Source organism: Diadema setosum, chromosome 16 (genome assembly GCF_964275005.1).
Source record: "Diadema setosum chromosome 16, eeDiaSeto1, whole genome shotgun sequence".
Lineage (NCBI taxonomy): Eukaryota > Metazoa > Echinodermata > Echinoidea > Diadematoida > Diadematidae > Diadema > Diadema setosum.
Window position 1 is genome coordinate 942,540 of NC_092700.1, and position 17,158 is coordinate 959,697.

At 41.1% G+C, this 17,158-nt stretch overlaps 1 protein-coding gene across 1 annotated transcript in view; it reads right to left on the reverse strand.

Annotated features, from left to right (window-relative positions):
* LOC140239453 (ATP-dependent RNA helicase DHX58-like) overlaps positions 1 to 16,509 on the reverse strand; it is a 206,247-nt gene extending 189,738 nt beyond the window's left edge. Inside the window, exon 1 of the mRNA XM_072319289.1 lies at positions 16,371 to 16,509. Within this exon, the coding sequence (XP_072175390.1) occupies positions 16,371 to 16,509 (139 nt within the window). The remainder of the gene's footprint in view (positions 1 to 16,370) is intronic.
* Between the last annotated feature and the right edge of the window lie 649 nt (positions 16,510 to 17,158).

Genomic DNA, 17,158 nt, shown 5'->3' on the forward strand with positions numbered 1-17,158 from the left:
GACATTGGGATATCATCGTTTCCACAAGCTTTTTTCACTGACATCTTCATAATTACTTCAAGAGTTTCAAGCTCTTCTATGTCTTTAAATGATGATAAACATGACTCATTACAATGATCGGACAGGTCGTTGTCAAGATCAATATAATCAACGCCGTTCTTAGTGATACTATTCTGAAGTGTTTTTCCAATTTCCGCGAAGTAATCGTTGAAGTTTTCAGCCAGGGCTTTTTTCCCATAGTATCGGACACCATCTCGTTCAATTTCATCTATTCTTTCATGACTTTGTTTCTTAGGCATCACATAACTTAGCGATTGCCATACATCACTGGATTGACCGTTACTTGCCTTAATAGTATTGGTAATAAAATCTCTTTTCGCTTTACGTATTTCAGCTGTTACACAATTTCTTGCCTTTTTATATCGATTCCAGTCGTCTTTTTCGTTAGTCAGTCCAGCTTTGCGTTTCAACATATTACGATCTCTGATGAGTTGTAGCACATGATCAGTAATCCATGGGGATTCCTTTTTCTTAATACGTTTACGTTTCAGTGGAGCATTATGGTCTATTACTTTCAAGAGTTCTCTTTCAAAAGCAGAGTACGCAGTACTAACATCAGTGGCATTATATACACAGTCCCAGCGCAATTTACTTATATCTTCTGCATATTTAACAATATCTACTTTTTTAATATTTCTGCTAACTTTAAATCTATGTGAGTGTTCTTTACACATTTTTTGTTTACCCCATGTACAGAAAACCATATAATGATCACTTAATGAGACTGGAATCACATCTACTCTTCCAACTTTATCCAGGTTATTAACCAATATAACATCAACCAAACTAGAAGTATCAACAGTAACTCGTGTAGGTGAAGATACCACTTGGGTTAATCCGAAAGCTTCAGTCAACTCTTTCAGATGCTTACTTTGCCAGGACTGATGACCTGTAAGCATGTTACAATTCAGATCACCTAGTATGATATAATCCTGTTGCAGATCGTCCAGTTTATGAAGTACAGATTCAAACAAATCAAACACTCGTGCATTAGCGTTTGGTGGTCTGTACCACACAATAACAACAATTGATTTTACATTCAATGGTTTAACCTCAACTGCAATCATTTCCAAAGATTCATCACATAAATCTGGCCTTACATTATAACGAATCGCATTTTTGATATATATTGCAGTTCCTCCACCCATGCGATTTCTATCTTTTCTAATCACATCATATAAATCAATATCAATTTCTGCATTAAGTATCTCTTCATTCAAATGTGTCTCACTTAGAGTCATCACATCAATATCAGACAAATCTACAATTTTACGTATTTCATCAATATTTTTAGTCAGGGACAAACAATTCAAATGAGATAATTTCAATCCTTTTTCAGCTCTTACAGATTGAAGTTGTGATTCGACAGTCAACGATCTCTCTTTTGTTTTTGAGATGTCAATATCACTTTGTATTTCAGGGTCCTTTGATTTCATATCATCATATCCTGGTAATTCTGCTAAGTAGCATCGAGTACATATCCAATCTATATCACTTTGGAAGATATCATTACTTTCACCACAACAGTCTAAGTGACACCATTCACGACATTTAACACAAAGAAGTGCATTTTGATTATTTCTGACCATTTTCTTACAGAGTATGCATGGATAGCTTAGTCCCATCCTGTCTATTTTCCTTGCTCTTTTGAGTAATGTTGATTCTCACCTCGAATCATTCCAGTCTCTCAATATCTCTGGAGTTTCTGATGGTGATCTTTCTGTCGTGTGATCCAGGGAGAGACAGCAACGCTGTGATTTTTCCATCGTTTGTCCAATCTCTCTTCACTGTTGATTTCTGCTTGGCAGCGTTGATCAGTTCCCGTCGATGTTGAGTCAGGTCTTCTTGGATGAAGATCCTTGTACCACGAAGTCTGGCCTTGGCGTCGAACACTGCTCGCTTGGTGTTGTACGTGCTGAACTTGACAATGAGTGGTTTTGGCCCTTCAGTAGATCTCGCTCCCGGTCTCGACTTCGTTGTGATCCTGTGACTCCGTGAAATATCTGACAGGCCAAGTTCGATGTCAAGGTGCTCCTTCACGACACCACGAACTACTTCCTCTGTTTTCTCATTTTGCTTTTCAGGTATTCCGTAGATCCTGAGGGACTCTCGCCTACTGTACTGTTCCTGCTCCTCCTGTATGTTTTGCACATCAGCAAGGGACTTCTCCAGGTCCTTCACCTTTTTCTTGAGTGCAGACACTTCGTTCTCTTTCGCAGCGATATCGTGGTTGAGAGCCTGGTAGATGTTTTGCGAAACTCGATCCATGATGGCGTCGGCTATGAGGGTGACGAGCTTGTTGAGAATTGGCTCAGAGGTGATTACCTCTTTTATGTGGTCCCTGATGGCCATTGTATGCTCATGGTCAGTTTCAATGGCTTTGCTGCTATCATTGTTCGCCTTGATGGTTGGTTGACCAGCTGCGTTGAGGGAAGAACCATTGCTGTTCTCAGTGCTAATTCGGCCGGGAGCGTCCCCGTGCCGGGCTGACAGTCTCTCGCTACGTCGATTTTCAGAGGATGGATTCTCTCCGTCATCGGATTTTGTCTCCATTTCCTTCCTTTTCTGTTTCATTTCCACAACAAACCAGCCTTATGTGCAGCAGCGAGTGTTCTTCATTCCCTTACACAGAGATGTTCACCACATTAGGGTCACAAAGCGAGCAAAAAAATGAGAAATTCCAGCGATTAAGTTTGCACCTGCATGTCCACTTCGTCTCCGAATCATGTGCTCTATATATATATATATATTCACGGCTATTTTCTTTTGCAATGGAAATATTACGGGGGCCCCCAGACAGTAGCCCCAAAGGGCCCCACAATATGGTGTTATTCACGGCTATTTTCTTTTGCAATGGAAATAGTTCCCATCAGAGATATCCAAAACACCAATGCCAGCTATTTTATCCTGTACGGGGCTCCAGACAGTAGCCCCAAAGTGCCCCACCCCCATAGGCCCTACGCACAAACACACGAAAACATTGATTTTATTCAGCTGAAAAGAGTCACAGCTAATTTCTTTTGCAATGGAAGGAGTACCCATCAGAGATATCCAAATCACCAAAGCCAGCTATTCTATCCTATACGGGGCCCCGGAGAGTAGTGTTGTGTAATGATACACAAATCACTACCCCCTCCCACATATACCAGTTCACCTCCACCTGTCCACCAGTCAATGACCCCGACCAATACTCTCAACCTCACCCAGTGAGTCATCGACCTTCATCATCCCTTGAGTACTTCTAGCCCCATCTAATTTACGACCAGGCTAAGCCAAACCTAAACATCCTGCCCTTCCTCCATTGATTACTTAGAATTATTGTTAAATCAAAATCCAAGAATACTACCTCCTCTTTAAAACTAGTCCCGCCTTTGTTCCTATACCAACCAAAGTTTTGCCCAATTAAAACCCCTCTTTAACATGAAGACTCCACCCCCATTCACCCATCCATAGTGTGTCACAACAGTGTAACCAGTAACCAACAGTGTAATACTCATGATTGAATGTATGAAGTGGATAACAAGTTGTATAAGATACAGAGAAGAAGATTTGGATTCTGACGCTTGAAGAGAGAGGATCGCCTCCAAAACGCCTCTCAAATAAAGTGCACATGGAAACTTAACTGAACTGTGTCGCCAATCCTTTTTCTGCGTGTACCTCTCAAAAATATTAACCGATCCCGAGTAGCGAAACACCGCTACACAACATGGTGGAGAACCCGGCTTGATTCGAACAATTCGACACAGCAGTTGTGACAGAACAGACTTGACAGTTCATGACTTGTGATACTACCACCTGAGAACCCGGCTTGATTTGAACAATACTTATTCAACACATCAGTTGTGACAGAACATCAACTGTTAACAATTGTTCATGACTTGCGACACTACCGCCTGAGAACCCGGTGCTCCGAGAATAAGAAAAAAGACTGACATCTGTTGCTGTGGCCAACGAAAGTTTCAGCTTCCTGAGACCAGAACTTGTCTCCTTGCTGTGAAAGTCTGTGCAGCAGAACTGAGAGTTTGTTACATCTGACTGATAAACTATGCCATACAACACCGTCTGCCATCATTGTCTTTATGGGACATTGGATGATAACATGTTTTGACTGATGTGTTCTCCTCTGACATGACCGAATCCAAGATGACTTATACCGACGACCCCGACGACGAACTACCATAACGGGATCGACTGATCACCCCACCGGCACCGCTGACGACAGCCAGACCTGCCAGATGACGCCCCACGATGTAGCCCACAATGACAAATGTACGACATGGACACCGCCGGCCATAACCAGCATTGCCTAGATATGTGACATGCGACAAACTCAACTCAACCCCAACAACGGACGACGACTACCGCTACCCACAGAAAATTTGTAGAGGACATAGACACTTGGAATTAATAATTAATCCCTGGAATTTATTTTTCTGAACAGTGACACTTTGATTCGAACACATTTATTGCCTTTTTTTAATCCTTTTTTGCATAAATTTTACCTTTTTTCGACACATCCTTGACATCCTATGCGTCAACATTTGTCAAATCCTTCATTATGACCGGTAAGTGAAACACACTTTCATTGTTCCAATTTGAATGAGAGCGAGCATGAGAGTGGAGTATGGAGTATATAAATTGGCTAGATTATTGGCAGTCTGCACTAACTTTTAAGATAGGCTATACCATTGGATGCTGCACTCACTAGAGATAAACTCAATGGTATAATTTTACTCTCTTTTTCAACAATCAAGAGTTTTTCATTCTGTTACTATAAAAAATCACTACCAGCATTGTTCAACAACATGCACAACTAATATCCTTTCATATCTACCATGTAACAATGACATAAAATGTGTCCTTACCATAAAACTAACAGACCCAATTAGGTTTCCACTGAACCCAGACTTGACGACAGACAGAATTAAATGCAATGTGCCCCCAAGGACCATTGCCCAGAGAAGAACTTTTTCGAACTGTTCACCCCTAACACTCTTGACCATAAATAACATGATACTGTAGCTGGACAGCTCAAACAAAACAAAAATGAAGTCGACAAGATCTCACACTTGCAAAGAAAAGAAAATGAAAGCTGCACATCCCATGCAGCCCCACCATTTATTTTATCACGTTTCATGGCAAAAGACAAGTTGACCAGTTCATGACTGCCTCCTCGGGCAATATTAACATGACTTAACTTAGAGGTTGGACATACATGTGTAGGATAGTACAAGAATACTAACTATACAGACCTAATTAGAGAAAACAATAGAAGACTGACCAATTCTCGTGATTATTGTATAACATGTAAATAGTCTCATGTATCCCTTTTTTCTAGTAGAATATAGAGTTCCAGGCGAATTATCAAAAAAAAAAAAAAATCACGTTGTTATGTTATGTTATGTTATGTTATGTTCTTATGTTATGTAACTTCCTTTTAGTGTGAAACATAGGCTATGTTAGGATAGTCATCTTATCCATTGAATGTTGACTATGATAATCTTTTGCAAGACAGTATGCTCAGTTTTGAACGATATTAATCATATATGGCATCAATTTGATGTGTAACGAGCTTGAATGACTCGTTTATGATACTAACAAGTTTGAAAGTACTTGTTCAATCGTTCGTCAATTCGGCATTATTATGGAAGAATATGGAAGGAAACCCTTGCTGAACAGGATAGGATTGATAGTGAATTTATTCTATGTTGATTCTTCAATATGAAGTACATGGGCCCCTCATAACATAGACGCTATTAATACCTTGAGTATACCTGTTGACCTTCCACCATAATATTCAGTAGCATGTTCTATTAAATTTGAAGTTATTTCAGCATACTCTTTTCGTGAAAGATTTGATCAAGTATAGTTCAGCGTGCATGGATGGATGACATTTGACTCAATTTGATTGTTTCTAGTAATATACATGTGACATGAAAATATACAAGTTTGAAAGTACTTGTCATGAACGATCATAATTGTTTCATTAAGTGAACATACATTTATTTGCAAGTTGAGATTGTACTTGTTGGAATTAAGGCACAAGCTTGAAAGTGCTTGATCCCTCGTTCATTTTATAAGTTAATTTTCTTAATTGGGAAATTTGCATTTATGCTTTAGTAGGAAAGGTTTGTAAGCCATGATATTCTATGATAGTCTTTCAAAATTGAATGACATTTTGCCTGGATCATTTTGCCTGGATCATAGACTTGACTTTCATTCCTTGAGCGTTCCTATTATCTTCCCAATGATTTTATTACGAAGACATATGTATGGATAGTGCATTAGATACAAGCACTCAAGGTTGTTATTTGGATCAGATTGTTTATCGCACTGCACAGAATAATGACCAGCGAATTATTTTTACTTTATTATGTGTTACAGAATTGCCGTTGTTTGATAGGCAAAATCACATTAATGCTTTGTTTACTATGCATAAGTCTGCACAACGTTGTGTAAATACATGTATTGGTATAGTGCATAAGTCTGCACAATTCAATTTGTTTTCTTTTAACCTATATCTTACAAAGGGTATAGGCATTATTGAATATAATGTGTATACTTTGACTTGGTAACTTGAATAGTTCCCAAAATACATACAAGACAAGGAAAGCTCACTCAGTGGTAAAATAAGTTCATATACATGTATGTATCATACCCCCTCGGTACGACTAAGTCATTTAAGCAGAAGGTAAATGTCTTCATTGTGCATTTCAATTACAGTAATTGGTCTAATCAACTTAACTGTAAATTATTATTGAAAGGATGTGAGCAAGAGAGAAAATATGAGAGAGTCTGGAACAATGATAAACGGTTTCACAAATATTTTTTGTACATGGTCAATCAGCGTTAATTTTGTTACCCAGTTTATACTGAATTGTTGTGTGTAAGCCCTTCCCTTTCAAAAAAAAAAAAAAAATAAGAGAGGAGTCTTAATTTCCAAACAAAAGGGATGTTGTGTAATGATACACAAATCACTACCCCCTCCCACATATACCAGTTCACCTCCACCTGTCCACCAGTCAATGACCCCGACCAATACTCTCAACCTCACCCAGTGAGTCATCGACCTTCATCATCCCTTGAGTACTTCTAGCCCCATCTAATTTACGACCAGGCTAAGCCAAACCTAAACATCCTGCCCTTCCTCCATTGATTACTTAGAATTATTGTTAAATCAAAATCCAAGAATACTACCTCCTCTTTAAAACTAGTCCCGCCTTTGTTCCTATACCAACCAAAGTTTTGCCCAATTAAAACCCCTCTTTAACATGAAGACTCCACCCCCATTCACCCATCCATAGTGTGTCACAACAGTGTAACCAGTAACCAACAGTGTAATACTCATGATTGAATGTATGAAGTGGATAACAAGTTGTATAAGATACAGAGAAGAAGATTTGGATTCTGACGCTTGAAGAGAGAGGATCGCCTCCAAAACGCCTCTCAAATAAAGTGCACATGGAAACTTAACTGAACTGTGTCGCCAATCCTTTTTCTGCGTGTACCTCTCAAAAATATTAACCGATCCCGAGTAGCGAAACACCGCTACACAACAGTAGCACCAAAGTGCCCCCCGCACACACACACATTAGTTTCATTCAACGAAAAAGGGTCACGGCTAATTTCTTTTGCAATGGAAGTAGTACCCATCAGAGATATCCAAAATACCAAAGCCAGTCATTTTATCCTGCACGGGGCCCCAGACAGAAGCCCCAAATTGCCCCCTCCCCCCCCCCCCCCCCCCCGCACACACACACATTGATTTTATTCAGCTGAAAAGGGTCACGGCTAATTTCTTTTGCAATTTAAGTAGTACCCATCAGAGATATCCAAAACACCAAAGCCAGCTACTTTATCCTGTAAGGGGCCCCAGACAGTAGCCCCAAATTGCCCCCTCCCCACCCCCCAACACACACACATTAGTTTCATTCAGCTGAAAAGGGCCACGGCTAATTTCTTTTGCAATGGAAGTAGTACCCATCAGAGATATCAAAAATACCAAAGCCAGTTATTTTATCCTGCACGGGGCCCCAGTCAGTAGCCCCAAATTGCTTCCTTCCCCCCCCCCCCCCCCTATACACACACATTGACTTTATTCAGCTGAAAAGGGTCACGGCTACTTTCTTTTGCAATCGAAGTAGTGGACATACTCATCAGAGATATCCAAAACACTAAAGCCAGCTACTTTATCCTGTAAGGGGCCCCAGACAGTAGCCCCAACTTGCCCCCTCCCCACCCCCCAACACACACAAATTAGTTTCATTCAGCTGAAAAGGGCCACGGCTAATTTCTTTTGCAATGGAAGTAGTACCCATCAGAGATATCAAAAATACCAAAGCCAGTTATTTTATCCTGCACGGGGCCCCAGTCAGTAGCCCCAAATTGCTTCCTTCCCCCCTCCCCCCCCCCCTACACACATATTGACTTTATTCAGCTGAAAAGGGTCACGGCTACTTTCTTTTGCAATCGAAGTAGTGGACATACTCATCAGAGATATCCAAAACACTAAAGCCAGTTATTTTATCCTGTACGGGGCCCCAGACAGTAGCCCCAAATTGCCCCCCTACATACACACACACACACACACACACACATTGTTTTCATTCAGCTGAAAAGGGTCACGGCTAATTTCTTTTGCAATGGAAGCAGTACCCATCAATGATATCCAAAATACCAAAGCCAGTTATTTTATCCTGTACGGGGCCCCAGACAGTATAGCCCCAAACACGGGTTATTTCTTTTGCACTGGAAGAAGTACCTATCAGAGATATTCAACACACCAAGGCCAGTTATTTTATCCTGTACGGAGCCCCAGACAGTAGCTCCACAGTGTCCCATCCATTAAACATGTACTGCATGCATGTGAATCAGCTGAAAATGGTCTTACAAATTCTTTTGTAACGTAAATATCAGGGCCTACTGAACAGAGATATCATAAACACCAAAGCAAGTCATCTTATTCTGTATACGGGGTCCTATAGGTTACAGTAGCAAAACACCCAAGAAATTTGCAAAGGAAGCATACTTCTGTATAGTGCGCAACCGAGATGACCATATTACGAAAACCAGTCATTTCATCCTGAGGCACTGGGCCCGGTACAGTAGCCATAAAGTGCCCCTCCCCCACATAACTATTATGACATCATTTAGCTGAAAAAAAAAATCATAGTTGTTTTTCTTTTACAATCAAAGTAGGCCTTAGTTTACATCATAGATACCCAAAACATCAAAGTCAGTTAGGTTTTCCCAGCCAATTTCGTACTTTTGTCGGTTCATTTGATAGAAGGTTTGAATTCGTAAAATGGGTATTCAAATTGGCTGGTACCCTGCGTTCATTCAAATTCGCCTTGACTTGCCGAAAAGGGTATTTCAGTCATTAAATTTCGCGAAAGACAGTCAAATTCCAAACGTGTTCATTCAAATTTACATCATGCTATTTCTTTGTCTTTAAAGGTGAGAACATTTTAACGTGTCTTTCTATATGTGTTTTGTTTCATCTAAATTACTGTTATAAAGCAGTAAAAGTATCATATTTTCTATGTAGTATAATTGGATTTGGTTGTTCTGTAACGCTCCTTCTCTTTCATGCCTATACGTGTACCAGTAATGCAGATTAACTTCATTTTTTATAGTCATGACAGCACAATAGATACAGACGTATATCTCTAGAAGACATAGAAAGAATTATTTTTTAAAAAAGCATTTGAGGATCATAACCTTGACTTCCTGGAACTGGCCGACCGTTCGTACTAAAGCGCTCGTAACGGCCAGATAATTTGTGGCTTCTATACTTCTCCGGATTCAATAAGCACGTTTAATTAAATTAGATGCCCAGAAATCAATTTGAATGAACGAGCGCAGCATGTGATCACGTGACTATATCATTATGAATTTACGAATGAACGGATAGTGGAATGGTGCTTGTCTTATGGATTTCAGTTAAAAAGTGCTATTAAGAATAAGGTTAGAGGTAATGTTAATTTTTCAAAATGAATTTGAATGAAGAGATCATGACATTGAGCTACCATGTCATCTCGGCGAATTTTTTGCTAAATTCAATTCAGCATTAAAGAATTGGATTAAAAGAGGTGCGAAATTGGTCCGGATGCACTGGACCTTGACAGGTATAGCCCCAAGGTATTCCCAAACCATATGAATTAAGCGTTTTTAGGTGAAAAGAGTCATGTATACCTATTTTTCTTGGCAGTGGAATTAACAGCTGAGATACCTAAAACACAAACTCATCCAGTTACTTTCATTCTTTAAGGGGCCCCTAGCCAGTAGCTGGAAAGTGCTCCCGTATTACTTTATTCTAAGTGAAAAGAATCACTGTTATACAGGGCCGGCGCAGCGTTTTCAAAAGTGTGGGGGCCCACTTCCGGATTTCATGAGCTAACAAGCAAAAAAAAAAAAAAAAAAAAAAAAAAAAACACGTCGGCTCATCTCTTCTCCCCGTCCACTTCCGGGTTTCTTCAGCTAACTAGCAAAAAAAGAAAAAAAAGAAAAAAAAAGGTCCTCAGCTCATTCTCCCCCGGGTGTTATAAAAAAAAGGTCTTAAGAAAAAAAAAACATAACCTTTCCTTCTTTTTTTTTTGTGCCACTTACGTACTTCCGGGTTGAAAAAAGTGTGGGGGCCCAAAGTGATGACACCTTATGTATTCCTTTGTATGGTGCAAAAAAAGTGTGGGGGTCCGAGCCCCCACGACCCCCACGGCTGCGCCGGCCATGCTATAATTTCTTTTGCAATGGAAGTAGTGCTCAACGAGGTATCTAAAACACCGAAACCAGTTATAGCTCTACGGGGCCCTACGGAGTGTTACTAAAGTGTCCCCACATGTAATTCCACTATCAAGATCTGCATCCCGATCTTTTCAATCTGTCAGATCGGGAGAGAGCGGCAAAAGTGGACCGGGAGCATCGTAGCAGCAGCGTTTGGGTGATGGGGTTGGATCTGGAAATTTTACAGATCGGGACGAAATTTTGATAACTGGTTCAAAATTTCTTCCCCATCTCCCCATCGAGATTGACCTATTTTGAATCGTAGCTTAAACGGGGAGAGAGCAGTGACAGTGTAAATACCGCGGAATGAGCGTAACAATTCCAGGTTTTTCTGACCGTAGTAACAGTGGCACAAGAACGGGAAGTAGTCTAAACTAGACACCGACGACATGGTCCCGCTGCTGCGCCGCTTTCTTGATCAAAGTACGACCTTCCCGCTTTGACGACGCTCTCACTAAGTTTTCTACTCTCGTATAAAATCAAGGCCTGTTCCTAAGACGCTTCATTCCTGCTTCGATAACGCTATTGACCGCTTTAGCTACGCTGTTCCTACGCTTTCCCAGACTCAATTACGCATGTCTTGCGCTCTCGCCGCTCTAAAATCGAACGTAGCCGATACGCTGGAAAATGTTTGCCAGAACAGCCAAACTGATGATGATGAGGAGGACGTTGTCGTTGTCGCGAAAATGAAGACGAAGGATCGCATATTTAAGAAGAAGAAGAGATGAAGACAAAGAAGAAAGCAAAGGACTTTGGAGCTACTGTCTGGGGCCCCGTGCAGGATGAAATATCTGACTTTGGTATTTTGGATATCCGATGGGTACTACTTCCATTGCAAAAGAAATTAGCCGTGACCCTTTTCGGCTGAATGAAACCAATATGTGTGTGTGTGTGTGTGTGTGTGTAGGGGGCACGTTGGAGCTAATGTCTGGGGCCCCGTACAGGATAAAATAACTGGCTTTAGTGCTTTGGATATCTCTGAGTACTACTTCCAATTGCAAAAGACAGTAGCCGTGACCCTTTTCAGCTGAATAAAATCAATGTGTGTGTGTGTGTCGGGGGGGGGGGGGGGTAAGGGGGTAATTTGGGGCTACTGTCTGGGGCCCAGCGCAGGATAAAATAACTGGCTTTGGTATTTTGGATTTCTCTGATGGGTACTACTTCCATTGCAAAAGAAATTAGCCGTGACCCTTGTCAGCTGAATGAAACTATTGTGTGTGTGTGTGTGTGTGTGTGTGTGTAGGGGGGGGGGGCACTTTTGGGCAACGGTCTGGGCCCCGTACAGGATGAAATAGCTGGCTTTGGTGTTTTGGATATCTCTGATGGGTACTTCTTCCATTGCAAAAGAAATTAGCCGTTACTCTTATCAGCTGAATAAAGTCAATGTGTGTGTGTGTGTGTGTGTGTGTTTGTACGTAGGGCCTACAGGGGGTGGGGCACTTTGGGGCTACAGTCTGGGGCCCCGTGCAGGATGAAATAGCTGGCTTTGGTGTTTTGGATATCTCTGATTGGTACTCCTTCCATTGCAAAAGAAATTAGCCGTGACTCTTTTCAGCTGAATAAAATCAATGCTGTGTGTTTGTACGTACGTAGGGCCTATGGGGGGGGGGGGGGTGGGACACTTTGGGGCTACTGTCTAGGGCCCCGTACAGGATAAAATAGCTGGCACTGGTGTTTTGGATATCTCTGATGGGAACTACTTCCATTGCAAAAGAAAATAGCCGTGACCCTTTTCAGCTGAATAACACCATATTTGCGGGGCCCTTTGGGGCTACTGTCTCGGGCCGCGTACAGGATAAAATAGCTGGCATTGCTGTTTTCATGATAAGTACACCCAAAGGACAATATCGACCAACTTTTGTCCGTGACCTCCTTCGGCTGAATAAATCCATTTTTCGGGGCCTCTTTTTGTGGCCCCTAGGCTTACTGTACAGGATGTGACTTGCCAGCAATTCATTTTATTGACCCTTGGCCACATCCTTGTATGATGAGACCATCCAAAAGTGTGACCCTTTTCAGCTGAATAAATCCTCTGGGCCCCCGGTCTATAATGAGAAACCTCTTATGAAATGTGAAGAGTATATTCTAAGCGGAATTCAGATCTTATTTGATGAAAATTGGCTTTAAAATGACTGAAATAGCCAACAGTGCAACAAGGACCCAGTTCAGTCGGGTTCAGTTTATTTTATTTTAGCACGTAACCGATAACCGATAAAAACACATACATAATTATACATTGTACAATAACAGAACTGACAATACAAACAAAACCAAAAGATACAATACATTGATTAAAATACTTAAAAAAATCCTAATGTTTACCCTACCCCCATATGCCCCGTCTATTCATGGAAAATACTGAATATTCACATAGATATAATCATATCTTTATTCTTCAAATATGATTCATAAATCAACATCATTTCCGTCTACCCTTGAAAGCACTCAACTTAAATCCAGCAAATAACTCTGAAATGATTTTTTTTTTTAATGCACAGGAAGCTGATTCTATCGTGTGATACCCATATTCGATAAGCTCTGTCAGCATGTAAAAAGAACACTTGGATCTTGGATATTCTATTCTCCAAATTGTCCATCTACCTTCAATTCCTTTACAATTCTAGATAGATATAGATGGATACGTACAGATATAGATATATAGACAGATGGATAGAGATATTGAAGTTTATCAACAATATTTTGGGGCTCTTTTTGTTAAACATGCAGTGCATTCCAAACTAACATAATATTTTTTTTTTTTGGGGGGGGGGGTTGGGTCAAGTATTAGATTCAAACAACAATTGCCTTCCACCTCAATTCTCAACTTCCCCATAAGTTTTCTAAAAAGATGTGCATTTGGGTTTCTCTATTCCATGTCCATCAAAACAATACTCTTGAACTTTACTGACTCACTCAGTTCAAACACAGCTGTCACACACGCTAGAGGACAATACCGATATCGACTGAGTAAATGCCGCGGGATGCGAGTGTCTGTTTGGAGGTGTGAACATGGCCTTGCTTCGCTAGTCTCTGTTTATCAGTCTCTATAGGGATGTGCAGACCTCATTAGTATTGTTTTACCCTCCACTAACTTTTGTCGTCTATCCTTCATGCTTGCTTTGAAATAAGAAATAACAAGAAAAATGAAAAAATGGGATAATTGTTCTAGCTACTCGCTCAAAATGAGTAGGCTATATCATAAAGGGACATAGTGCATATAGTGCTGTTCTGTTCCTTGTTTTGTGTAGCCTTTCGGCCAGGCCTCGTGGCTGAACAAGAGACTAACTGCGAGAGAACTGGAGAACGCGAGACCGAGCGGCGCAGCCGCGAGGCCTTTTGAAACCTGACATGAATTTCTTATCTTGAGCATTGTTTCTCGCAGATTCTCCAACCAAAAAGGGTAGCGGCCAATCAGCGACCGCATTGCTCACTACGCCGTCGCATCTAATGAATACGCATAAGTATGCATGTCGGCGGCTCGCTCTTCCGTAGCCCGACCAGACGCCGTGCGCTAGGACTTACACTTGTGTACAGCGACAGGGCTGTGTATAGTTAGCTCTTCCGTAGCTGCCTGCATTGCCAGCGTAGCGTTGACACGTCCTCATTAGCATACCAACTGTGATCTGACTCATGAATATATGAAAAATTCATATTCGCCTTCGTCGGGAGGCGGTAGGGAAAAAAAAACCCAGGTTTCAAAAGGCCTCATGGCTGCGCCACTCGGTCTCGCGTTCACCTGTTTCTCGCAGTCTTCGGTGTGGCAAGTTAGTCTCAATCTTCAGCCACGAGGCCTTGACAAAAGGCTACCACCCCACCAATACCGGGTGTTCCCCCCCCCCCCAAAAAAAAAAAAGCGGAACGGTGGATTTTCAGTACCTTTCGTTCTAAAAGTGATATATTTTTTGACATCATTAGAAAGAGCATCTTCCGCAGAAGACCATGATACCAAAATCATTAAATTTGGTTCAGTACTTTTTATTCTTCGCCAATTTCTGTAAATGCAGTCATTTTCAATTTTTTGCGACTTACGAGATAATAATTTGGGTGCGACGCGCGTTCCATACGGTGAATTGTGTAAGCTCGTTGATCCATGTCAACAAAAGATAAAGCTTTCATATTGGGCGCGCACACACACACACACACTGACACACACACACACTGTTTTTTCCTGGCCCGTGCCCAATGTAAAAGCTGTATCTCTTGTTGACATAGATCACCGAGCTTACACAATATTCACCGTATGGATCGCGTGTCGCACTCAAATTACTATCTCATAATCGCAAAAATCCGGCGAAATTTAAAAATGACTGCATTTTCAGAAATTGGCGAAGAATAAAAAGTACTGAACCAAATTAAACCAAATTTTGGTATCATTGTCTTCTGCAGAAGATGCTTTTTGTAATGATGTCAAAAAAAATCACTTTTAGAACGCAAGATACTGAAAAATCCACCTTTCCGCTTTTTTGGGGACACCCGGTACTAGTATATCAAGGTATAGGGCTCACACGGGTACATAATCCCCCTTAGAGACGTGTCTTAAAATTCAAAATAAAAAAAAAATCTGTAAAGTAGCTGGGAGTAATAGTGTTTCCTCTTCACTAACCTGGATAAGTGAACTATACCCTGTCATCCATCAAATTTCCAAGGTAGGTTCTTCGGCTCGAACTCTGTCCAAGGGTCCGCAAAGTCAGACTACGAGTCTTTTCACTCAAAAAGTAACCTTTTTTCCGTACACGCACCCAATGAAATATAGTCCCTTCAAATTCCATGAGAAAAGCTTACACCTTCACACCAAAATGCAGTTCGTAGAGGAGTTAATGCTCAATACACCTGCAGCTATTCAGTTTTATTCCAAACTGCAGTAATGATTTTTAATCAATACTCTTTCTTCATTTATTTTAGTATCTTTGGTACGAATTTGTGAAGGGGTCTGGAACATTCCATTTTATTTACAGGTGTGAGCCCTATAACTAGTGTTACTACAGTATAAACAACCCTGTCGCTATAAAGAAGTCGCTACCGGCCGGCGTCTGGTCGGGCAATAACCCTATTTAGGCCTATGTGAACTAAATAGTGTAGAAAACTGCATGAAAGCATTGGGGAAAACTCTCTCTCACTCTCTCTCTCTCTCTCGAGATCTCACTCGAACATGACAAGGTATTCGCTTTATCTGTGTATGAAAAAACCCAATTAAAAATAATTGATATGAAAAAAAAAAACAATAAAACAGAAATTACCATGCGACGGTTACTGTGTGCAAACCGGTAATCGTAGCATGTTCCTGTTTGGAACTGCAGACTACTTATCCGCTGATGCTGATAATGGACCGCAATACGGAAGAACGCATTGCTGAGCGATTATGATATATTTTGATAGATTTCACACAATGTGTGTTGGTCTTTTCTCTAATAAATGTTTAGCACACATGCACCTTTCCCATTCACTTTATTTGAGGAATTAATGAATGGATCAGATCTGGCACACTCAAATTTTACTGACATAGTTGAAATACGAATTGTAATCCTCACCTTTCTCAGGACCCGTGAATATCTGAAACATGTAAGGAAGGACGTCGTTGGGGTCCAAAACCTGCAACAAGACTGGTTTGTAGACTACCGTTACTACTTGGATGTTCCGTTCTCCGTCCTGCTCTCCACCTTCAGCCATAATTCAAGACGATTCCGCGTATCTTTCTCGTTTAGTCGTGTAGACAATAGTGCTGAGACCTCAGCCTTGCTCACACCGAATGATTTGGCCAAGGTTGTGGCTTAATAGTAAGATTGTTTCCTCTGGTTTTCTATAGAGTATAGAATTTTACTCTATACTCAATCAAAACGGTCTTTCTAGCCACTGTACTGGTGTGAAGAGTGCATGTCTATATGCATTCCTGAGGAGGTTCCCTCCCCTCTTTGTTTTGGAATAGCAAAGGAGCTGGTAGAGGTAGACAAGTTGTCGGTTGGTTCAATAGCTGCAGAATACATGAGTGCAGCCAATCAACTGTGGCAAACTATTCTGCCTGTGACAGCCGCTTTAATAGTCAGGAAGTGGGATTCCCACAGGCTAGCTGTAGATGACGTGGGAAAGTGGGAGTTCCCAACGCTTGCTCTCTTCGTTTCGCAAGAGCACACAGATCGCTCACAGCCAAAGAGGTTTTATATGTAATAGAGCGCGCGCTCGCATATAGGAGCTGCGATTTTTTTTTTCCGTAACCCTAACGCGTCGAAATTGCCAATTGTGTATGGCGCGCCGTTTCACCAATAATGCCAATAAACACTGTTTATCGCCGAAAAACGCTGTTTATCGGCGATAAACAGTG